Source organism: Lithobates pipiens, unplaced genomic scaffold (assembly GCF_037356315.1).
Source record: "Lithobates pipiens isolate NorthernLeopardFrog02 unplaced genomic scaffold, aLitPip1_a1.2 Scaffold_127, whole genome shotgun sequence".
NCBI classification, from domain to species: Eukaryota; Metazoa; Chordata; class Amphibia; order Anura; family Ranidae; genus Lithobates; species Lithobates pipiens.
Genome location: NW_027507715.1, coordinates 25,312 through 50,536, shown reverse-complemented (window position 1 = coordinate 50,536; position 25,225 = coordinate 25,312). Strand labels below are relative to the sequence as shown.

Genomic DNA, 25,225 nt, shown 5'->3' with positions numbered 1-25,225 from the left:
GGAGCCTGCACTACTGTAGGGGAAGTCTGCACTACTGAGGGGGAGCCTGCACTACTGAGGGGGAGCCTGCACTACTGAGGGGGAGCCTGCACTACTAGGGGGGCTGCACTACTGAGGGGGGTCTGCATTACTGAGGGGCAGAGGTCTGCACTACTGAGGGGAGTCTGCACTACTGAGGGGGGAGTCTGCACTACTGAGGGGGAGTCTGCACTACTGAGGGGGAGCCTGCACTACTGAGGGGGAGCCTGCACTACTAGGGGGGCTGCCTACTGAGGGGGGTCTGCATTACTGAGGGGAGGTCTGCACTACTGAGGGGAGTCTGCACTACTGAGGGGGGAGTCTGCACTACTGAGGGGGGAGTCTGCACTACTGAGGGGGGAGTCTGCACCGCTGGGGGGGTGTCTGCACTGAGGGGGGTGTCTGCACAGAGTGGGGTCTGTAATGGGGGGTGTCTGCACTACTGAGGGGTGTTTGCACTGAGGGGTGGGCGTCTGCACTACTCGGGGGGGTCTGCACTACTTAGGGGGAGGTGTCTGCAATGCTGGGGAGTGTCTGCAATGCTGGGGGATGTCTGTAATAAGGGGGGTGTCTGTACTGCTGGGGGTCCTGCACTGAGTGGGGGTCTGTAATGGAGGGTGTCTGCACTACTGAGGGGGGAGTCTGCACTACTGAGGGGGGTCCTGCACTGAGGTCGGTCTGTACTGAGGGGTGGTCTGGACTGGGGGGGGTGTCTGCACTGGGAGGTATTTGTACTGCTGGGGTGGTCCTGCACTGAGGGGGGTCTGTAATGGGGTGGTGTCTGTACTAAGTGGGGTGTCTGTACTTGGGGGGAACTGTACTAAGGGGGTGTCTGCACTGCTGGGGGGTCTGTACTACTGAGGGGGGTCTGTACTGCTGGGGGTCCTGCACTGAAGGGGGGTGTCTGCACTGGGGGGTCTGTACTAAGGGGTGTCTGCACTGGGGGGGTCTGTACTAAGGGGGGTCCTGCACTGAGGTAGGGGGTGTCTGTACTAAGAGGGTGTCTTTACTGCTGGGGGGTCTGTACTGAGGGTGTCTGTACTGCTGGGGGGTCTGCACTGTACTGATGGAGGTCAGCAATGCGTGTCCTTCAGGGCTGCATACAGTATACTGCATACTTTGTTGTTCGAAATGAATAAGCTGTTGCCTGGGTACTGTGCCACATGGGTAGGTAATCTGTTGTTCAATGGTATTAGTTAATTTTTTTTTTGGGGGGGGGGGCCCATACAACATTTTGCTATGGGGCCCTGTGATTTCTAGTTACGCCCCTGGGCTTAACCTGACTACTCCCTTGACTGCCACCTGCCTTAACCCATGGCTGGACCTGACTACTCCCTTGACTGCCACCTGCCTTAATCTATAGCTGGCCCTGACTACTCCCTTAACTGCCACCTGCCTTAACCTATGGCTGGCCCTGACTACTCCCTTAACTGCCACCTGCCTTAACCTATAGCTGGCCCTGACTACTCCCTTGACTGCCACCTGCCTTAACCAATGACTGGCGCTGACTACTCCCTTGACTGCCACCTGCCTTAACCCATGGCTGGCCCTGACTACTCCCTTGACTGCCACCTGCCTTAACCTATGGCTGGCCCTGACTACTCCCTTGACTGCCACCTGCCTTAACCTATGGCTGGACCTGACTACTCCCTTAACTGCCACCTGCCTTAATCTATAGCTGGCCCTGACTACTCCCCTTAACTGCCACCTGCCTTAACCTATGGCTGGCCCTGACTACTCCCTTGACTGCCACCTGCCTTAACCAATGACTGGCGCTGACTACTCCCTTGACTGCCACCTGCCTTAACCATGGCTGGCCCTGACTACTCCCTTGACTGCCACCTGCCTTAATCTATAGCTGGCCCTGACTACTCCCTTAACTGCCACCTGCCTTAACCTATGGCTGGCCCTGACTACTCCCTTGACTGCCACCTGCCTTAACCTATGGCTGGCCCTGACTACTCCCTTGACTGCCACCTGCCTTAACCCATGGCTGAACCTGACTACTCCCTTGACTGCCACCTGCCTTAATCTATAGCTGGCCCTGACTACTCCCTTAAAGCAGGGTTCCACCCTAAAGTGGAACCTCCGCTGATCGGAACCCTCCCCCCCCTCTGGTGTCACAATTGGCACCTTTCAGGGGGGAGGGGGGTGGAGATACCTGTCAAAGACAGGTATTTACACCCACTTCCGGGCATAGACTCCCGTGGGAGTCTACGCCATTTCCTGCCCTGCCGCGCTGTCTGCTGGGACACACACGGGTCTCAGAGACAGCGCGGACAATTCCTATTGCGCTGCGCGACTCGCGCATGCGCAGTAGGGAACCGGGAAGTGAAGCCGATTCGCTTCACTTCCTGATTCCCTCACCTAAAATGGTGGCGGCAGCAGCCGAGGGCCGAGCGATCGATCGGCCTTGGCTGCCGGCATCACTGGAACCCGGGACAGGTGAGTGTCCATTTATTAAAAGTCAGCAGCTGTATTATTTATAGCTGCTGGCTTTTAATATTTTTTTTGTAGGTGGAATCCCTCTTTAACTGCCACCTGCCTTTACCTATGGCTGGCCCTGACTACTCCCTTGACTGCCACCTGCCTTAACCAATGACTGGCGCTGACTACTCCCTTGACTGCCACCTGCCTTAACCTATGGCTGGCCCTGACTACTCCCTTGACTGCCACCTGCCTTAACCTATGGCTGGCCCTGACTACTCCCTTGACTGCCACCTACCTTAACCTATGGCTGGCCCTGACTACTCCCTTGACTGCCACTTGCCTTAACCTATGGCAGGGCCTGACTGCTCCCCTGCTTGCCAGCAGTCTTGAACTCTGGCTGGGCCTGACTACTCTTTTGTTTGCCACCTGGTTCAGCCCCCTCCCTGGGCCTGGCTGCTTACTTGTTTGTCACCTACCTTGACTAGGGTTGCCACCTGTCCAGAATTCCTCTGGACAGTCCAGGTTTTGAATCATGTGTCCGGGTTTCATGCAGACTGAAACCCGGACACATTATTCAGACTGAGCTGTGGCTCCCCAAGTAAGCAAGATAGTCACAAACAAATCTGTTGCCACCCAGGAACTGCTGGCGCCTGTCTGGGGGCATGTTCAGCATCACTGTGGTGCAGGGTGATGATGTCAGCAAGAACAATTTGGCCACACCCACATTTTTCTGCGGCGCCCTATGCACACCGTATTACTACTCTCCTTGGGGCATCCAAAGATGTCTAAGGTGGCTAGGTGGCTAAGTGTTCGGGTTTGGCTTGAAGAAAAGGTGGCAACCCTAACCCCAACCTCTGTCGAACTTGACTACTAGGGATGGGCGAACGGTTTGGCCTGAACATAAGTTCAAGCCGAACTTTCGCTGTTTGGACATTCGGCGAAAAGCCGAACAAATGGGTAGTTCGACCGTTTGTTCGACCCCCGGAACCGACCACAATGCATTGCGGTGCTGAACAGTGCATTGCATGCCCTGATTGGCTGAAGCAGTGAAAGCTTCAGCCAATCAGGGCACAGAGCACTGTCAGAGTCATGATTGGACACTGTCATCATGACTTTATCCAATCATGGCTCATTCCCGCCCCACAGTATAAAAGTATTCTTTCAATGGCAGCTATTTTCAGTGTGATTTCGGCATGGAGAGAGATAGAACGGGGCTCTGTTCAGTGCTAATAGTTAGTGTGCTATAGTGTGCTATTTTGCTTCAATTGTCAGTGTAGAATATTAGTTTAGTGTCAGTCTAGGAATAGTGTGAGTGTAGTGAGGAGGACCATCATTCAGCTTTGCATAGTGTGCAGCTAGAGTAGGGACAGCTCAGATAGTTTCACTGTAGTGTAGTGAGACTGTCAGTAATCTTGACATTAGTATATAGCTAGAGTACGGACAGTTCAGACAGCGTCTGTGTAGTGACGGTTGAACACCGTCTATTGGATTGCGTTACTGCTAGTTTAACGCCATATCGCATTGCGTGCGTTACTGCCAGGTTACCGTCATATAGTTCTGTGTGTGTTACTGCCAGTTTAACGCCATTTACTTCTGTGTGAGTTACTGCCAGTTTAACGCCATATCGTTTTGTGTGCATTACTGACAGTTTAACACCATATAGTTCTGTGTGTGTTACTGCCAGTTTAACGCCATATAGTTCTGTGTGCGTTACTGCCAGTTCAACACCATATTGTTTTGTGTCCGTTACTGCCAGTTTAACGTCATTTACTTCTGTGTGCATTACTGCCAGTTCAACGCCATATCGTTTTGTGAGAGTTCAGTTTAACGTCATATAGTTCTGTGTGTGCGTTACTGCCAGTTCAACGCCATTTACTTCTGTGTGTTTTACTGACAGTTTTTAACGCCATATAATTTTGTGTGTTACTGCCCATTTAACGCCATTTACTTCTGTGTGCATTACTGCCAGTTAAACACCATACTGTTTTGTGTGCGTTACTGCCAGTTCAACGCAATATAGTTCTATCCACAGGCAAATGTGGACGTGGTGGTCAGTCCTCAGGCAGGGCATCATTTCCTCTGTTTAGTGAGTTTGCCCATGCTATACAGCTACAGCATGCAGAGGAGGTGGTGGACTGGCTTACTAAACCTTCCTCATCCTCCTCCTCATCCTCATCCTCTGTTACGCAAGCAGAGACAAGTATGCAGTCCCCTGCAGTTGCCAGAGTGGATAAACCTGCCTCCTTGTCTACATCTATTCCTGCCATAGCCCCAACGTCAGCCATTAAGGAGTTATTTGACCACAGCATCAGGCACTTGCTCCTTGATGATGCCCAGCCATTACTGGATTCAGATGTTGGTTCCGAGGATGAGGATGACAGGAACATGGGCCTAGAGAGAGAGGAGAACACTGGTAGACAAAATTGGCATTCATGTTCCCCAAGCCGCAGCGTATTGCCAGGTTTTCTCCAGTGGTGATGATGAAGATGGAGGAGATGGAGATGATGATGATGAGGTCACTGATGCGACTTGGGTGCCAGATAGAGCAGAGGAGGAAACTGAAGGTGAGGCGGCACAACCCCAAGGAGGCCGACATCAAGAAAGAGTAGAGAGCAGCCTCCCCACATTCTGCAGCTGTTATCTCCTGGCCCACTCCCCAAAGCTCAGCTGTCTGGGCCCTTTTCAGCACATCTGCAGCAGATCGCACTGTCGCTATCTGCAAACTGTGTCTCGGGCACATCAAACATGGCAAAAACGCCAACCATATGCATATCATTGCAATTTTTTGCCTTCAAGAACACGTCTATAGGGTTACGGCGCCCCCGACACCCAAAGAGTCATTTTTCTGCACCTGTTTGATAGATGCATATCATTGCAATTTTTTCCAGCAAGGCCAATTCTTGCTTTCATCAAGATTACCTCTATAGGGTTATGGTGGGAAGGCTCCACCGACACACAAAGACCAATTTTTACACACCCGCTACTTCTATACAAAGTCAAAGTGACACCGGAATGTATCCAAAAAATCTTGAATCTTGTTCCCGGTGGACTACATTGTGGCCTCATCATACACACCGGTTCCTCAGCTGTTGCTGAGCAAAATAAAGGCAGCTTTGCAGGGAAAATTTCATTGTTTTGACTTTATAAATGCAATTATTGCTGCAGCAGATTCTAGACATGGTACAGATCTGCCACTTTACAGGTAGACTGAGGGGACCCCCCATTCGGCCCATCCCAATTGACTACTACCTTGATTGCCACCTGCCTTGACCCCTGGCTGCACCTGACTACGTTTGTGTTTGTGACCTGGTTCAGCCCTTTCCTGGACCTGACTGCTTTCTTGTTTGCCACTTGCCTTGACCCCTGGCTGGACCTGACTACTCTTTTGTTTGCCACCTGGTTCAACCTCTCCCTGGGCCTGACTACTGTTTTGTTTGCCACCTGCCTAAACCTCTGTCTGGACCTGACTACTCTCTTGATTGCCACTTGGCTCAACTCCTGCCTCAACCTGACCACTGCCTTGTTTTCTGCTTGTCTCAACCCCTTGCCTGGACCTGAGTACTTTCTTTATTGCTGCTTGCCTTGACTTCTGCCTGGGCCTGACTGCTCCCTTGATTGCCACCTGCTTTGACCCCTGGCTGGACCTGACTACCGTTTTCTTTGCCACCTGGTTCAACCCCTCCCTGGACCTGGCTGCTGTTTCATTTGCCACATGCCTTAACCTATGTCTTGACCTGATTACTCTCTTGATGGCCCCCTGGCTCAACCCCTGCCTGGACCTGGCTACTGCCTTGTTTGCTGCCTACCTAAACCTGAGTACTCCCTTGATTGCTGCCTGCCTTAACTTCTACCTGGACTTGAGTGCTCTCTTGATTGCCAGCTGCCGGGACCTGACTACTTATTTAATTGTCACTTACCTCAAACCCATCCCTGAACTGACTACTCTCTTGACTGACACCTGCCTTGACTCCTTCCTGGACTGTGCCACGTACCTGGTGGTTGAGCCCACGGATTCTGGGAGCGCCAACTCGTATTCCTCCGGCTTAGGAACTCCTGGTAGAGGAGACAGAGGCTCGAGAGCGCGGAAGGGGCACAAGTGCCAAGCAGGACACTGGTGACGGGGCTGATCCGGGTCCGGGTACTGAAGAGGAGCAGATGTGACAGGAACAGGGATCAGCAGGAAGTGGGAACTGCGGAAGATGCACACGCTGAGGCAGCGGGGAAGGTGTCCTGTAGTACGGCTCTCACAGCAGGCCCACAAGCAGGTAGAGCAGGATACTGAAAGGCTGGAACCGCAGAAGAACAGCAGGCAGGACGAAGTCGTGGACAGGCTGGGTCAGGAACGGGCAGGCAGATAGGTACCGAATCAGCAGGCAGAAGAATCGTCAGACAAGCCGAGGTCGTGGGCAGGCAGCAAGCAAGTAGTCGTCAGGGTAAGCCGGGTCACAGGAGTAAACGAGAATCAGACAGGAACGCTGTAGACCGGACAGCAAGGAGGCAAGGTAACAGGTCCCTTTAAATAACCCCTTTGGCGCCAAGAGCTGTCACGCCACGCGCCCGCGCGCGCTCCCGCTTTACGGCCCGAACCTCCGGGGGCAGTCGGATGACCAAGCTGACCTTCTTGACAGACTGACTGCTCTCTTAATTGCCACCTGTCTTGACCCCCATCCTGGATCTGAATGCTCTTTTAATTGCCACTTGCCTTGACCCCTGCCTGGACCTGACTACTCTTTTGTTTGCCACCTGACTGTACCACTGCCTGGACCTGTCTATTCTCTTGCCAATCCCTGGTTTGCCAGCTCCATACCGTAGCATTCCTATACTCGGTCAACCGCCGGGGTGATCCTAAGCATCACAATCTGGTCCCAACCTGCATCTTAGAGCTCCAGGAACAATTTGGCCCATCTCCACCATCAGAAGCTCTGGCGCAGACCAGCTGCTGCTTAGACTTCGTGCCTCCAATGAGGTCCCATCACTCTTAAGGGGGCTTTGCGGTAACACAGACCCTTGCATTTACATACTGTGAGATTTCACAATCAGGTTGCATGTTTATCCAGGTTTAAAAAAGATAAAAGTGGCCAGCGGGTGACTCAACCTGTGAGACTCCAGCTACAAAACACCCGGAGGCATGACAGAGCCGCCATGTAGCATCTACATTTATTAGGAGGCCAAATTATCGTACCACCAACCATTCACCATGGTTTTGCCAATAACCGTCTCTATCAAAGACCTTCCAGTGGAGGATTTCACGCCCTCGCCTCCATTGGCTGACTGCCACACCACCAACGCACAACTGACATCCAGGTTTGAGGATCTAAACTTTAGGATCCCCTTTAACATTTGCAGTTGGATGTTTCTAAGTTCTCGGAAACGCTCTGGGCGAGTGCCCCGGCCTACCGAGGGAGAATGTTTTTAAATTTGCCCCCCGAATCTTTGAAACAGTTCACAATCGCAAAAAAAACTTTCTGTAAGGCAGCATGACACAGCCATAGATAGTATAAGGAAGATAACGAATAAATAAAGTAACAAGAGATTGTCTTTAGATATGGATGTAATTAAGTCGGCGAAGACGCTATCTCCTGCCCGCAGGCGACGTCTGTACTTCATTTCAAGGAAGATTGCTTCTTTTATCTCTTGTGTACATAGGGCATAGAGGCCCAGGTATTAGATTCGGCGGATAAATCCGAAGCACAATAAACACCACAATAACCTTGTGGAAATTAAAGTGAAATTGTACTGAAAAAAAAAAAAAAACCCTCACGTTTGTTTTAAAGCAGAACTCCGGACTTTCCTTACACAGGTGTACCAGCTCCTCTCCTGGACTGAAACTTCTTACTCTGACTTCACTGCACACTGCGAGCTTCTCACAAGGTGCAGTAGGAGCTATAATGAGTCAAATAGAGCATCATCTAGACCAGGGGTAGGCAACCTGGGGTCCTCCAGCTGTTGCAGAACTACTAGTCCCATCATGCCTCTGGTAGTAATTATCAATCTTGCAATGCCTCATGGGAAATGTAGTTCCACAACAGCTGGAGGGCCCCAGGTTGCATACCCCTGATCTAGACCTTTCCTCCCCATCCTGGCTGTGTGTGACCCACCCCCCCTCCCCCCATGCTTTCATTCATTGGATTTCAGTTCCTTTAATCATGGAGGCTCGGGAATCACCTGTGGGCATCACCTAGGGTGGTCTGCGTGCAAATGCAGCCTGCCTAGAAACACCCACCCCTCCAGAATGACACGTAGCCATCAAGGCATTTTAAATGTTACATAACTCCTCCCAAGAGCCAGCCCACTGCTTACATCAGGGCTGAGGGCTCTTGAGAGGAGTGCTGAGGCCGGGTGCTGGGATGTTTTTGGGAAGCTATGTACAGAAGGAGAATTTAAGCCCCACAGCTGGATATACTCTATACAAAGAGCAAGGATGCTCATCACATAACTTTTTTAATATGGCCACATGGCCATATTATGTGAGTGGCATTGACCTAATATGGCCATGTGATCATTGGGTCCTATGTCAGTAATCATTGGGTGCCCATATTAGGTAAGTGATCATTGGGTCATGGCCATGTGCCCATATTATATCAGTCATCATTGGGTCATGACCATGTGGCCATGTAGGTCAGTGATCTTAGAATTATGGTCATATGCCCATATTAGGTTAATAATCTCTCGGTCATGGCCAGGTGTCCATATTAGGTCAGTGATCATTGGGTCATGGCCATGTGCCCATGTAGGTTGGTGATCTTAGAATTATGGTCGTGCCTATGTTAGGTCAATAATCACTGGGTCATGGCCATGCGCCCATATTAGGTCAGTGATCATTGTGTCATGGCCATGTGCTCATGTAAATTAGTGATCTTTGGATTATGGCCATGTGCCCATATTAGGTCAATAGTCGCTGGGTCATAGCCAGGTGTCCATATTAGGTCAGGGATCATTGGGTCATGGCCATGTGCCCATATTAGGTCAATGATAATTGGGTCATGGCCATGTGTCCATATTAGGTCAGTGATCATTGGGTCATGGCCATGTGTCCATATTAGGTCAGTGATCATTGGGTTGTGGCCATGTGTCCATATTAGGTCAGTGATCATTGGGTTGTGGCCATGTGTCCATATTAGGTCAGTGATCATTGGGTCGTGGCCATGTGCCCATATTAGGTCAGTGATCATTGGGACATGGCCATGGCCATGTGCCCATATTAGGTCAGTTATCATTGGGTCGCGGCCATGTGCCCATATTAGGTCAGTGATCATTGGGTCGTGGCCATGTGCCCATATTAGGTCAGTGATCATTGGGTCATGGCCATGGCCATGTACCCATATTAGGTCAGTGATCATTGGGTCATGCCCATATTATATCAGTGATCATTGTGTCATGGCCATGTGCTCATGTAGGTCAGTGATCTTTGGATTATGGCCATGTGCCCATATTAGGTCAATAATCACTGGGTCATAGCCAGGTGTCCATATTAGGTCAGTGATCATTGGGTCATGGCCATGTGCCCATATTAGGTCAGTGATCATTGGGTTGTGGCCATGTGCCCATATTAGATCAGTGATCATTGGGTCGTGGCCATGTGCCCATATTAGGTCAGTGATCATTGGGTTGTGGCCATGTGCCAATATTAGATCAGTGATCATTGGGTCGTGGCCATGTGCCCATATTAGGTCAGTGATCATTGGGTCGTGGCCATGTGCCCATAATATATCAGTGATCATTGGGTCATGGCCATGTGCCCATATTAGGTCAGTGATCAATGTGTCATGGCCATGTGCTCATGTAGGTCAGTGATATTTGGATTATGGCCATGTGCCCATATTAGGTCAATAATCTCTGGGTCATAGCCAGGTGTCCATATTAGGTCAGTGATAATTGGGTCATGGCCATGTGTCCATATTAGGTCAGTGATAATTGGGTCATGGCCATGTGCCCATATTAGGTCAGTGATAATTGGGTCATGGCCATGTGCCCATATTAGGTCAGTGAACATTGCATCATGGCCATTTGTCCATATTAGGTTGGGGATAATTGGATTATGTTCATGTGCCCATATTAGGTCAATGATTATTGGGTCATGGCCATGTGCCCATAATAAGTCAATGATGTCAAAGCTTCCCCACCCATTAGTGTACATCAGCTGCGGGAAGGGGGAATCTCCAGTCCACCGTTTATTGGCCCAGCAATGAAGGATAACTTCTGGCTTTAGATGAACTTGGGTTTGGACTGAACTCAAGCTCATGGACAGAGATTGCTAATAATGGCAGCAATTTCCAAGCATCTGACCTCTTGTTCCCATGTAGGATCCGCCAAACTATCAACATTTTCCAAACGAAATAAGAATTTGCACAAGCAACACATCATTAATAACGAGAGACGTTCATTTCTGCTTTTTCCTCATCTGCTTCACCAACCTCAAGACCTCCAAATACCCCACCGCAGTACAAGGAGACTATCTGTCTTTATGTTCCACAGCAAGATTTTTGAAGGATCTGGAGAACAAAATATTTGTTCTGATAACACAATTCTGCAAAGAAACCCGTTATTATCATTTAACCAATTGCTGACCTCTGTACCTATAAATATGTCTTGTCCGCAAGTGGTTATTACAACGTGCAACTTCTTTTTCTCTTTTTTTACAGCAGGCAAGCGGCTGTCTTGTTAAAGAGGAGCAATTGTTTTCCTATCCCCCCCCCCCTCCGCTGCCACATTTGGCACCTTTCGGGGGGGAGGGTGGAGTGGGTACCTGCTTTTGACAGGTACCCGCTCCCACTTCCGGCTGAGCTTGCCATGGTGAACACAGAGAGAAGTTCTGCCCCTCTCTTCCTCCCCCCTGCTGTAGCGCCGTTCACAAGGAGCAGCACGCTTCGCGCATGCGCAGTAGGATCCTGTGGATCCGCAAGGCATCACTGCCTGTTTCCATTATCCAAAATGGCGGCGGCAGCACCCGAGAGGCGATTAAAAAAAATCAGCTTGGGTGAAGACCAGTGACGGTTGGTCGGTCGGTCGGCCAGCGGGTCTGTTGCACTTAGCCCATTTATGCAGCGCTTCACCGGTGGCTTCCCTTGTTTGGTGGCGGCGACAGCTTTCCCTTCCTCTGCTGTCCATGGGCATCGGCGACTTCCGCTTCCTCCCTCCTCCTCGGCGGCCAATCGGGGGTCTTCTCTTTTCGACCAATTGGAAAACAGGTCTCGGACCCACTTCTGATTGTCCGGATTGAGGATCCGTGTTACAACAGCGAATGTTCATTCGCTGTTGTAACACCTGGGTGGGCTCATGACGCAATTCTCTGTGCTCCGAGACCACCCTATTTTGAAGCTTATTAGAGTCTATGGCTCTTATCAGGTGCTTCAAAAAAAAAACCCTGCCCCCTCCCCGCTGTAATTCAAGCGCCCTGCGTCCCAAAAGGGGCCGGACATATGAATAGGGGGTGGCCGGGGCAGCCATGGATAGATTCATGGCAAGCAAGAATCTATCCATTATTCATATAGGGGGTGCAGGGGATAGAGGGGGCGCCCAGGCAACCCTTATGGACGGGTCGCCAATAGTGAAGATACCACTGGATTCATAGACAGGTAAGTGCCCTAATATTAAAAGTCAGCAGACACAATTTGTAGCTTCTGACTTTTTTTTTTCTGGTGGAGCCAGGAGCTCATCTTTAAAGTGATCCGGGTGGCTCTACGGCCACTCAATCACTTTTACAGTACCAAAAAGGGAAGCCCCGCCTTCTGCCCTCATCCATGATGATAGGGGGTACCCGGGCCCATTGTGATAGTTCAATGAAAAAAAGATTTCAAAGTGTAAAAAAAAAAAAACTCAACACACAGCCATTAATGTGGAAACCGCTGGAAACAAAAGTCAGTACACCCCTAAGTGAAAATGTCCAAACTGGGCCCAAAGTGTCAATATTCTGTGTGGCCGCCGTTATTTTCCAGCACTGCCTTTAACCCTCTTGGGCATGGAGGTCACCAGACCTTCACAGGTTGTCACTGGAGTCCTCTTCCCCTCCTCCATGATGACATCACAGAGCTGGTGGATGTTAGAGACCCGAGACTGAAAATTAGTGGTCAGTAAACGTCTGTGCACAGATCTCGTGACACAAAAAGATGCAACAGCCATCAATTTGTTTAAAAAAATAAAAATGCTGATTTTCACATGTGCGTAAAAAATTTAAATTGCCCTGGAAAAGTGGTTAAAGAACCCGACATTAGCATATAAGCACTTTATTTATTTAATCATTAATAAAACATATAATAATTCTTTTTCTTTATCAGACGTGCGCCTAAGAATACACGCAAGTAAAAAAAAAAAAAAAAAAAAAAATTATATATATATATATATATATATATATATATATATATATATATATATATATATATATATATATATATATATCCTGGAATACTATGAAAGTGGCAATTTGATATCAGAGGCGGGAAGCGCCATTCTCACAGGTCTGATCCCGAGGGTTCCTGCTGTTTCGGCTCGGCTCATGCGGTCTGCGTGCTTGTTGCATGTAGCTGTGTGATTTATAATAATTAGATTCAGTGCAGCTGAAGGGATTTTCTGCAGGGGGAACTCATGATGAAATCTGTCTTCGCCCAGAACACCCGATCGATATCTTCCGTAATGCGGCAACTATCAGAGCGTCATAAATCTGCTGATGTGACAGAGGTCACCGTCCCCCCACCCCCCACCCCCCCTTATCCTTGCACTCCATTGATAAATTCCTATGCACCCGCCACCGAGTAAAGACAGAAAAAAAAAAACACCTTTGTCATTTTTTCCCTGTCATCGGGATGTCAAAAATTGTGACTTTAATGTGCTGTGTAATCTTGGTGTGGGGGGGGGGGGTGGCGGGGGTGTTGGGTTTTTTCTTCCCCCATTATAACCACTTGACCTTCGGAAGACTTGCCCCCCCATTCATGACCCGGCCATTTTTTGCGACACGGCACTGCGCCACTTGAACCGACAATTGCGTGGTCATGCGACGCTGTACCCAAATAAAATTGATGTCATTTTTTTTCCCACTAATAGAGATTTATTTTGTTGGTTATTTGATCACCTCTGCGGTTTTTATTTTGTGCTATAAACAAAAAAAGAGCGACAATTTTGAAAGAAAAAAAATAATAATTTTTACTTTCTGCTATAATACACATCCAATAAAAAAAAATGTAAAAAAGCTAATTTCTTCATCAATTTACACCAATATGTATTCTGCAACATATTTTTTTGGGGGGGAAAAAAATCCCAATAAGCGTATAGGGATTGGTTATAGTTTATGTAACGAAATGTCCCACACTCCGCGTGAGTGCTTTCGGCAAATACGGCTTCCTTCCAGTGAATACAGATATCAGATCTTCCAACCGCATGCAACCACAAACTAGGCAGTACTCGTTTTGGCTGCTGAACATGAACGGTTTATTGAAACACAGGTACACAGGAGGTAACACTCAGGACAACCCCCCCCCCCCCCACCTCCCTCCCTTCGCTTTCAGACCGGAGTAGACTGTCCAGTCAGCAGGGAGAGCTGTTGGAGGAATTCCCCCCTCTCTCCTCACAGCAAATACACATACACATCCCATAATACTTTTCTCAAAAGCCAGACAGACACACTAGAACAATGGAATACAGCCACACCCCAAATAAACCATCAGAGAGCATACCATAGTATAAGGCAATATACAATATACAATATATATATATATATATATATATATATATATATATATATATATATATATATATATATATATACACATACAGGGCAGGACTTAGGGTGGTGGGGGCCCCTGGGCTTCAGTCACTTTTGGGCCCTACCTTCTATACATTATCGTATTTATCGACGTACAACTCGCGCGGGCGTATAACATGCACCCCAAGTTTAGGAGGGAATTTTAAGGGAAAAAAAACGTACATTTAAATGCCCATCAATGCAGCCTGGCAGTGCCATTTGCAGCCTTGTCAATGTAGCCTTGTCATTTACAGCCTTGTCATTGCAGTCTTGAAGTTTAAAAATGGCGCCACCGAGATACAGAGTCCTGTGTATCTCGGCGGCTCTCCGGATCCTCTCGGCGGCTCTCGGGTCCTCTCGTCGCCTCTCAGGTCCTCCCGGCGCTCTGGTGTCCTCTCGCAGTCCCGAGTGGAGCCGAGAGTAGTGTACTCAGCTCAGCTCACAGTCAGGTTGGGACTGGGTGAGACTGTGAGCGGAGCTGAGCGGAGTACACTCGGCTATGTATCTCGGCGGGGCCCCCTATTGGGCGGGGCCCATGGGCTTGAGCCCAGTCAAGCCCAATGGTAAGTCCTGCCCTGTATGTGTATATATATATATATATATATATATATATATATATATATATATATATATATATATATATATATACACACACACATACATACAAACAAACATACATACATATACATATATATATATATATATATATATATATATATATATATATATATATATATATATATATATATATATATATACACACATACACACACATATATATACACAGACACACACACACACACCATATTCCAGTGCGGTTGTACAGTGAGTCAGTACAGATCACAGACTGGGGTTCTCGGTCACCCTGTGCCCCTAATAGACACAGGGTAACTAAGACATAGGAAGTGCATGGGGAGCTGAAACAAGAGTTTCCCAACCTCTCCAACGGATTCTGGGTTCCACGGGACCCCCCCATCCAAAGTGACTCCCGTCACAGCATATATTATTATTATTATTATTATTATTACTACTACACAGGATTTATATAGCGCCAAAAGTTTGCTCAGCAAGAGGGCAGACAGTACAGTTACACTACAATTCAAGTATAGAACTGACATTTTTTTTTTTTTATACTAGTAATGGTGGCGGTCAGCGACTTAAAGCTGGTCTTACGACATTGCGTCTGAAAATCTGACACTAACTGACACTTAATGGCAATTTTTCCCCGCGATGGTCGAGCGACAAAACGCCCCTAAAATCGAGGCAAAAATCGCAATGCCAAACGCTCTTGGCTCTGTGCCAAGGTTTGGTATAGGAGCTTCTTTGGAGCCTTTTTGGAGCGGAGGGAGGCCCGTTCAAATAATGAATGGTGCTGCTCCAAAAATGCTCCACAAATTTTTTTTTTTTTTTTTAAAAACACAAAAAAAAGCTAAAACTAAAACGCAGTGCAGCATCTGTCGCTGCGCTACGCTCAGGTGTGAATGGAGCCTTAGTGTCAGATTGCTCACCGCACTATTGCAGTCCCTTTATTAGTCACTGTTTGCCTCTATTAGTTGTATGAAAAAAAAAATTTGAAACATAGAGAAGTGATGGCAGAAAAAGACTGAGTGGTCCATCGAGTCTACCCATTTTCTAAAGGGGGGTGAGGGGTTGTTTTTATTTATTTTGTTTAACGCCAGGGAGAGGCAGGTCCAAGTCATCAGTAGACACTTATTGTGATTTTTTTGATTTTTTCAAATATTTTGTTTATTTAATGCCAGGGAATGGCAGATCCAAAAACATCAATATACACTTATTGGGATTTTTATTTATTTATTTTTTCAAATATTTAGTTTACTTAATGCCAGAGAATGGCAGATCCAAAACATCACTATATATTTATCGGGATTTTTTCAAATATATGTTTTATTTAAAGCCAGGGAATGGCAGATCCAAAACATCAATACACACCTATTGAGATTTTTATTTATTTATTTTTTTTCATTTTTTTTCATTTAATGCCAGGGATTGGCAGATCCAAAAACAACAATATACACTTATTGGGATATTTTTTTTTCAAATATTTGGTTTATTTAACGCCAGGGAATGGCAGATCCAAAACATCAATATACACCTATTGAGATTTTTATTTATTTATTTATTTTTTCAAATATTTTGTTTATTTAATGCCAGAGAATGGCAGATCCAAAAACATCAATATACACCTATTGAGATTTTTATTTATTTATTTATTTTTTCAAATATTTTGTTTATTTAATGCCAGAGAATGGCAGATCCAAAAACATCAATATACACTTATTGGGATTTTTTTTTTTCAAATATTTTGTTTATTTAATGCCAGGGAATGGCAGATCCAAAACATCAATATACACTTATTGGGATTTTTATGTATTTCTTTTTTACAAATATTTTATTTATTTAATGGCAGGGAATGGCAGATATCCAAAACATCAATATACACTTATTAAAAAAATAAAATAAAATCCCTATAAGTGTATATTGGTGTTTTGGATATCTGCCATTCCCTGCCATTAAATAAATAAAATATTTGTAAAAAAGAAATACATAAAAATCCCAATAAGTGTATATTGATGTTTTGGATCTGCCATTCTCTGGCATTAACTAAACAAAATACTAAAAAAAAAAAAAAAAAAAATCCCTATATTTTGTTTAGTTAATGCCAGAGAATGGCAGATCCAAAACATCAATATACACTTATTGGGAGTTTTATTTATTTATTTTTTACAAATATTTTGTTTTATTTAATGCCAGGAAATGGCAGATCCAAAACATCATTATACACTTATTGGGATTTTTTATATATATTTTTTAAATATTTTGTTTAGTTAATGCCAGGGAATGGCAAAACAACTGCCAATTTCAGTGTTGGAAAAAAAAAAAAAATCAAGTAAGTATTTGCTTTTGGCATCGAGACGAATAAGTAAACTTTACAGCGAAAATTCCGGAGCCGTCCATTCCCAACTATTTTTTTTTTAAGGTAGAAAGAAAATGAGAGTGAAAGAGAGAATAGAAAAAGTTAGAAAGAGAAAGAAAATGGAATGGAGGGGGAGGGGGGTGAAAAAATAAAATAAAAAAAGTATCAGCTTCCATCTTATTGATTTCTTCTACTTCATGGAGTCGGCAACTAATAGTTGGGGGTTGCCGGTTTTTCCAGTTCGGGGGGATAAAAGGGATTTTTTTTTTTTAATCAAAGAATAAATTTTGGACAAAATTTATAAAGAATTTTTTTTTTTGAATTGGATATGTTTTATAGCAACAAGTAAAAAATATTGTTTTTTTTTTTAAAAAGATTTCTGACTTTTAATTTAATAATTTAATTAATAAATTTATATCACAAAAAAATAAATAAAAAAAAAGCCTCGGAAAGTGTCGGAAATGTCCGTAATTCACTGTACAGCATTTCGACAGAACATCGGAAATGTCCGTAAGTGTCGTTCTGCGCATGCGCGGCAAGACGCAGCCTCAGAAAATGTCGGAAATGTCCTTCATTTGCCGCGCATGCACCAAACGCCATTCGTAGGAACGTCGGCGATGTCCGTAATTGTCGTAGCCAAACGGAGCCTCGGAAAACGCCGAAAAATGTCCGTAATTTGCCGTGCAATTCGCCAAACGCCATCGTAAATGTCCGTAATTGCCATTCTGCGCATGCTCGGCCGACTTGCGAACATTTCCGGATTACAAACAGGAGGAAAGCCCCTAACGGGGGGTTCGTAACCCGGGGACCCCCTGTAGTGTGAAAAGTGTCCGATCTGTCTGCCGCAATGTCGCAGTCCCGATAAAAATCGCCGCCATTAAAAAAAAATGTATAAAAACGCCATAAACCTATCCCCTATTTTGTACACGCGATAACTTTTGCGCAAAACCAATCATCAATGTACGCTTATTGAGATTCATTTTTGTAACAAAAAATACGTACAAGAATACATATCGACCTAAACGGAAAGAAATTTGTTTTTTTTATATATTTTTGGGGGGATATTTTTTATATCAAAAAATAAAAAATATTGCTTTTTTTTTTTTTTTTTCTTTTCAAAAGACAGTGTAAAAATAAAATAAAATAAGAATTTTTTTTTCTTCTACAAGGGATGTTTACATTCCTTGAGGAATGTAAACATCCCTTGTAGAAGAAATTTTTTTTTTATTTTATTTTTAGTCTTTTGAAAAGAAAAAAAAAAAGCTATATTTTTTATTTTTTAAACAGTGTACAAATAAATAAGAAAAAAACTGTTTTTTTTTTTTTTTAAAACAGTGAGTCCCGACGCGCTCGTGCGCAGAAGTGAACGCATACGTGAGCACTTCCCGCGTATGAAAACGGCGGTCAAACCTCCCATGTGAGGTATCGCCGCGATCGGTGGAGCGAGTGCGATACTTCTAGCCCCAGACCACCTCTGTAACGCAAAACATGCAACCTGTAGATTTCTTTTTTTTTTTAAACGTCGCCTATGGAGTTTTTTGAGGGTAAACGCTTTGACACCATTCCACGAGCGGGGGGGGGGGCGCAATTTTGAAGCGTGACGTGTCGGGTATCAATTTACTTGGCGTAACATTATCTTTCACAATATGGGTTAAATTTTACTGTCTTCTTATTTTTTTAATTAAAAAAAGTGAATGCGCTTGTAAGACCGCTGCGCAAATACGGCGTGAAAAAAAAGTAATTGCAACGACCGCCATTTTATTCTCTAGGGTGTTAGGGGGAAAAAAAAAAAAACAATATATAATGTTTGGGGGGTTCTAAGTAATTTTCCAGCAAAAAAAAAAAAAAAAACCTGAGTCTGAAAAAGAGGCTTAAGTGGTTACAGCAAAGCAGCGCCGAAAAAAAGTGCTCTGGTCAGGAAGGGGGGGGTAAAATCCTTCCCCGGGGGGGCTGAAGCGGTTAATAACACTAAACTAGAATTTTATTGAAGGTCTGGAAGGGATTAGACATCTGCAAGTAGTAGAAGCAATGAGACATGACCGCCAAGTCCGTGATTGGTGGCGGGTCTGTGAGCGATTGCACACCTGAAAACGATCAGCGAGAATAAAAAATAAAACACAACTCAGGACCCCCCAACCTCCCCCCTACCCCCCCATGGGATAAACAAGGAACTCCTCAAAATGACTTGGGGTTCCCCCCGAAGTCCATACCAGACCCTTATCCGAGCACGCAGCCCGGCCGGTCAGGAAAGGGGGTGGGGACGAGCGAGCGCCCCTCCTGAACCATTCTAGGCCGCGTGCCCTCAACATGGGGGGTGGGTTCTTTAGGCTCCCCCCCACCCCAAAGCACGTTGTCCCCATGTTGATGAGGACAAGGGCCTCTTCCCGACAACCCTGGCCATTGGTTGCCGGGGTCTGCGGGCGGGGGGGGGGGCTTATCGGAATCCGGGAGCCCCCTTTAATAAGGGGGCCCCCCCAGATCCCGGCCCCCCACCCTATGTGAATGAGTATGGGGTACATGGTACCCCTATGCCATTCACCTGGGGAAAAAAGTGTTAACAGGTTCTTAAAGTGGTTTATTAGACAGCTCCGGGGGTCTTCTTCCGACTTTGGGGGTCTTCTCGCCGGGCTCCTCAGCTATCTTCTGCTCTTTTACAGCTCTTTTACTAGCGCAGGAGCCCAGCTTTCTCCATTGTCGTCGCTTCCATCCGGGGGTCTTCTTCAGACTTCGGGGGTCTTGTCCCGCTCTATGGTTCTTCTGCCGGGCCTCCGCTATCTTCTTCCAGCTCTACTAGCGGTGGCCCGGTCTGCTGTCGCTGTCGCCCCCGCCTTCTTCTTCCTTATTTTTCCGATGTTGACACGACGCTCTCTCCGGCCATAATGCCAGGGACGCGTTGCGTGGTGACTTCTATAGGCATAAGGGGTGATGTCACATGGTGACCCCGCCCCTTATGATGCCACATTCCCAGCATTCCCCGGGGCGCCGGAAAAGTCCGGGCGTGTGTGGGCAAGTCAGTCCGCTCATTCGTAAAGTCCGACGGACCTCTGTTGCAAAGTCCGGCGGATTGTCTGATCGTGTGTACGTGGCATTACCCTAACCCCAACTAACCTTTGACCTATGAACTTTAACCCTAACTCTAAGTGTATCTCCACTTTACGACTCCCCCACCCTAAAACGCCAACTTTTCCCAGATCGCGCTCGGATTGTCGGAAAAAATTTAAAAAAAAATCCTTTCCTGTTACAACCAAAAACGTAAATGTATTCTATTGGGATTTTATGTGATGGACAAACACAAAGTGTCACATAATTGTGAAGTGGAGGGGCATTTGTATGGCGCCCCCCGGAGTCAATACTTTGTAGAACCCCCTTTCTCTACAAGTCTTTTTGGGGGTGTCTCTAACAGCTTTGCCCATCTAGAGAGGGACATTTCTGCCCATTCTTCTTCTTTGTAAAATATCTCAAGCTCTGTCAGATTGGATGGAGAGCGTCTGTGATCAGCAATTTTCAAGTCTTGCCACAGATTCTCAATGGGATTTAGGTCTGGACTGTGACTGGGCCATTCTAACACATGAATATGCTTTGATCTAAACCATTCCATTGTAGCTCTGGCTGGATGTTTCGGGTCGTTGTCCTGCTGGAAGGTGAACCTCCGCCCCGGTCTCAAGTCTTTTGCAGACTCTAATGCCGCGTACACACGAGCGGAGTTTTGGTTCGGAAAAAGCTCTGATGGTTTTCCCGACAGAATTCCGACGGGATTTCGCTCAAGCCCTCTTGCCTACACACGGTCACACCAAATTTCGACCACGCGATGACGTACAACGCCTACGACGGGACTAGAAAAAGCAAGTTCAATACCCAGTAGCCAATAGCTTCCGTCTCAAAGTTGAATCTGAGCATGCGCGAGTTTTGAATTTAGAATTTTTGAATCTGAGCATGCGCATTTTAAAAAAAATATATATTTTTTTCTTTACTTATTAATTTGACCTTTTTAGATTTTATTTTTACACTGTTTTTAAAAAAAATTCACTTTTATTCCCCTTGCAAGTGTATATATCCTTATATTATATATTATATCCCTTGTAATAGAAAAATAAAGCATGACAGGACCTCTTAAGTCCGATAAGGGTCAGGACCCCCTTCAGGCTACTCAACGTTGTAACTTTGAACCATGGGCAATGGGATATAGTGTAAAGCACCCTTCATCCTCATCATTGTCAGTGCATTGTACCCATACCCTCACCCTCTGGTGAAACCTCGCCAGCTGGAGCTTGCTCCTAAGGTTGGCTGAGCCCCATCTTCCTCCAGTCTATTCTTTGAGTCAACCCACCTAAACCATACCGTTCCTGAACTTCTTGGGAACTCCCCTGGCCTCATACGTCATCCGGTATGAAAGTCCATCCGCATTCACTACCTTTACCCCCACTGTCAGCTCTTCTGCACAGATCCATCGACCAGCTATACGTTTTCGCACTCCAAAATATAAAATCCTGAGGAACAACTTAGTAGATATACGTCTACCTTCTCTTGGTCAAAGACACCCAGGAGGCAACGTAAGGGAGAGTCTATATTAGGAAGGTCAAAGTTATCTGGATATAAATTCGGTTACCCTAGACCAGACTTCCTCAACCTCTTCAACACGGAGGAACCCTTGAAATAACCTTTTTCGGTCTCAGGGAACCCCTGTTGAAAATTTCTATATCTACAACTCACGATACATCAGTGGGATGGTCAGTGGAAGAGTGCTTCTTACATCTGTGGTCTTGGGGAAGAATTTCCCCCCCTACAGATAGCCAAAAAGATCAGTGGTGTCCCTGGGAACTTATCTGAGAGTCAAAAATTGGTCATTGTTTAAGGAACATATATAAGTGCAGCGCTTAAAGGCACCTATGTAAATAACCAGTCCATAGAATCATAATACCAAACCTAGTCACCCCACCAGTCCATAGCCACATAATACCAAGCCTAGTCCCACCGCCAGTCCATAGCATCATAATACCAAATCTAGTCCCACCACCAGTCCATAGCATCATAATACCAAGCCTAGTCCCACCACCAGTCCATAGCATCATAATACCAAGCCTAGTCCCACTGCCAGTCCATAGCATCATAATACCAAGCCTAGTCCCACCGCCAGTCCATAGCATCATAATACCAAGCCTAGTCCCACCACCAGTCCATAGCATCATAATACCAAGCCTAGTCCCACCGCCAGTCCATAGCATCATAATACCAAGCCTAGTCCCACCACCAGTCCATAGAATCATAATACCAAGTCTAGTCCCACCGCCAGTCCATAGCATCATAATACCAAGCCTAGTCCCACCGCCAGTCCATAGCATCATAATACCAAGCCTAGTCCCACCGCCAGTCCATAGCATCATAATACCAAGCCTAGTCCCACCGCCAGTCCATAGCATCATAATACCAAGCCTAGTCCCACCGCCAGTCCATAGCAGCATAATACCAAACCTAGTCACCCCACCAGTCCATAGCCGCATAATACCAAGCCTAGTCCCACCACCAGTCCATAGCATCATAATACCAAATCTAGTCCCACCGCGAGTCCATAGCATCATAATACCAAGCCTAGTCCCACCACCAGTCCATAGCATCATAATACCAAGCCTAGTCCCACCGCCAGTCCATAGCATCATAATACCAAGCCTAGTCCCACCGCCAGTCCATAGCATCATAATACCAAGCCTAGTCCCACCGCCAGTCCATAGCATCATAATACCAAATCTAGTCCCACCGCGAGTCCATAGCATCATAATACCAAGCCTAGTCCCACCACCAGTCCATAGCATCATAATACCAAGCCTAGTCCCACCACCAGTCCATAGCATCATAATACCAAGCCTAGTCCCACCGCCAGTCCATAGCATCATAATACCAAGCCTAGTCCCACCGCCAGTCCATAGCATCATAATACCAAGCCTAGTCCCACCGCCAGTCCATAGCATCATAATACCAAGCCTAGTCCCACCACCAGTCCATAGCATCATAATACCAAGCCTAGCCCCACCACCAGTCCATAGCATCATAATACCAAGCCTAGTCAAAAGTGGGGTATAGACAATCTCAAAGTCAATCTCCAAGGACTTCAAAGTGGTGTGTTTGGGACTTCTGAAGTTGTCAGATGGCATTCCTGGAAAAATGACTCAACCTCCTCAGACCTCAAAACCTCTTGAGAACGGATTGTAAGACAATTTAAAGAAGGTGGATACTCTTACCAGATGAGTTGGACACATCCACCCTATAGTAGTGTGTCATAAGGGCTTGTGGGGGGGGGGGCTACAATGGCACACCCAGATGCAACCAGTCGGATGGATGGTGGTTCCCCTCAGAATTCCTAGTAGTCTCCAATTTGGAAGAAGTAGATGGACTTTCTGAGCCGTGGATAGCTGTGGAAGTTGACACCAGGTATCTCGTAGGGATTCACCATGGGGAGGACAAAGCATTAAAAAAAACACCTTGCATGGTAAAATACAACCAGTAACGGTTTATTGAAAATAATCAAATTTAAAAATTGGAATTAATAATCCATAAAAACCACGTGATAAATAAAAACAAAAATAGCAATGCGGGGAGCAGAAAAATGCAGGCCCTACGCGTTTCGACCTCAAAGTCATCTACTGGGGCATGGGGTATCCTAGGGCATTCCCATACCATGTGGATAAAAGTTCCTTCCTCCCCCCCCATACATTCGTGACACACTGCAGAGTCTCTCTTGTGCATTCAAAACAGTCTCGCCGGTGTGTAGTACATCTGGTGGAGGCATCTCAGCCGAATCATCTTATCCGTGGAAGAGATGACAGACACAAGATAGGTATCCAGAGCTTCCTGTCACAGCTCCTCAAGACAACTCCGGTCCTACAGCCACCCAACGAGACCTGGTCCTGGCAATCCATCCAGGGTTCCCAGGTCCCACCTCACTATAGTATCTGGAAACGTCTTTGGCTGGATCAGGGTCAACTTCTTTTCCATGTTTCTCACATGTAGGGCACCCTATGGAAATTAATAAGCCACCCTACAGGTGACATGTAGGAAGTGCGTTCAGTTGCACCCATGTGGTATGAACGGGGCCTTTTTTAAAACTAGAGATATATTTTAGGAAGCGTATAAAGGATGGTTGATTAAAGCTCAAGGTGATCTGTATGCGATTCCTCCATGCCCAGGTTATGCAGATCGCAGTCATCAGGGGTCAGAAGAACTGATGCATGCTAGCTGCTGATTCCTTGGGGGTGGGGCAACTCAGAGCCCTCTTACTGATTGGTCAATTTTTTTTTTTTTTTTTTTTTTTGCAGTTACAATCCCGGCATGCTGCGTAGAGGAGACGTGGTGGCATTTCCTGCTCATCGTCCTGGCGGCTGTAGTCCTCTTTATAGTGGTTATTCTCTGCTACAAAGCAATAAAAAGGTGAGTCCGCTTTCTGGATCATCGCAACGGAGCCTTCATTATTTGTATTGTTCTTTATTGCATTGTTATTGTATCTTTTATTATTCTTTATTCTTGTAATTCTGTATGTATAATAAAACAAAGTCATGACAAAGACTTGGTAATAGAAGACAGGCACTTTAATGGAAAAAAAAAAAACTGATTTTTAACCCCATTCCCATTTTGTGTGACTTGTCATGCGACTTTGGACAAGTCTCAACCCACGCTTCCCAAAGAGTACCGGTCAAATCTGTGCGACTTAAAAGTCGGAGCGGCTCTAACGTAGTTCCTGCACTACTTTGGTCCGACTTTCATGCAACTTGGACGCCATAGACTTCAAAGTTGACCCTCAAAAGTCACATAAAATTGCTTCTGCATGATAAACGTGTGACTTGTCTGCGACTTGTGAAAAAAAAAAAGAAAATAAAGAAAAAAAAAAACAGCATGGGGTCCCCCACCCCCATCCATACCCAGGCCCTTTGGATCTTCGGGTCTTTAACAAGTGGGCCCCCAGATCCCGCCCCCCCACCCATGTGAATTAGTACCCAATAGTCATTCACAGGGGGGGGACTGGAATCTGGGGGTCTCCAGATTCCAATAAGCCCCCCGCCTGCAGACCCCCATAACCACCAGACAAGGTGTTTTGGGGAGGTGGCAGAGCTCTCTCTGCC

The 25,225-nt window shown here is 46.3% G+C and overlaps 1 protein-coding gene across 1 annotated transcript in view; it reads left to right on the top strand.

The window, feature by feature from the left end:
• PRIMA1 (proline rich membrane anchor 1) overlaps positions 1 to 25,225 on the top strand; it is a 104,385-nt gene that overhangs the window by 54,569 nt on the left and 24,591 nt on the right. Inside the window, exon 4 of the mRNA XM_077474760.1 lies at positions 24,425 to 24,536. Within this exon, the coding sequence (XP_077330886.1) occupies positions 24,425 to 24,536 (112 nt within the window). The remainder of the gene's footprint in view (positions 1 to 24,424; positions 24,537 to 25,225) is intronic.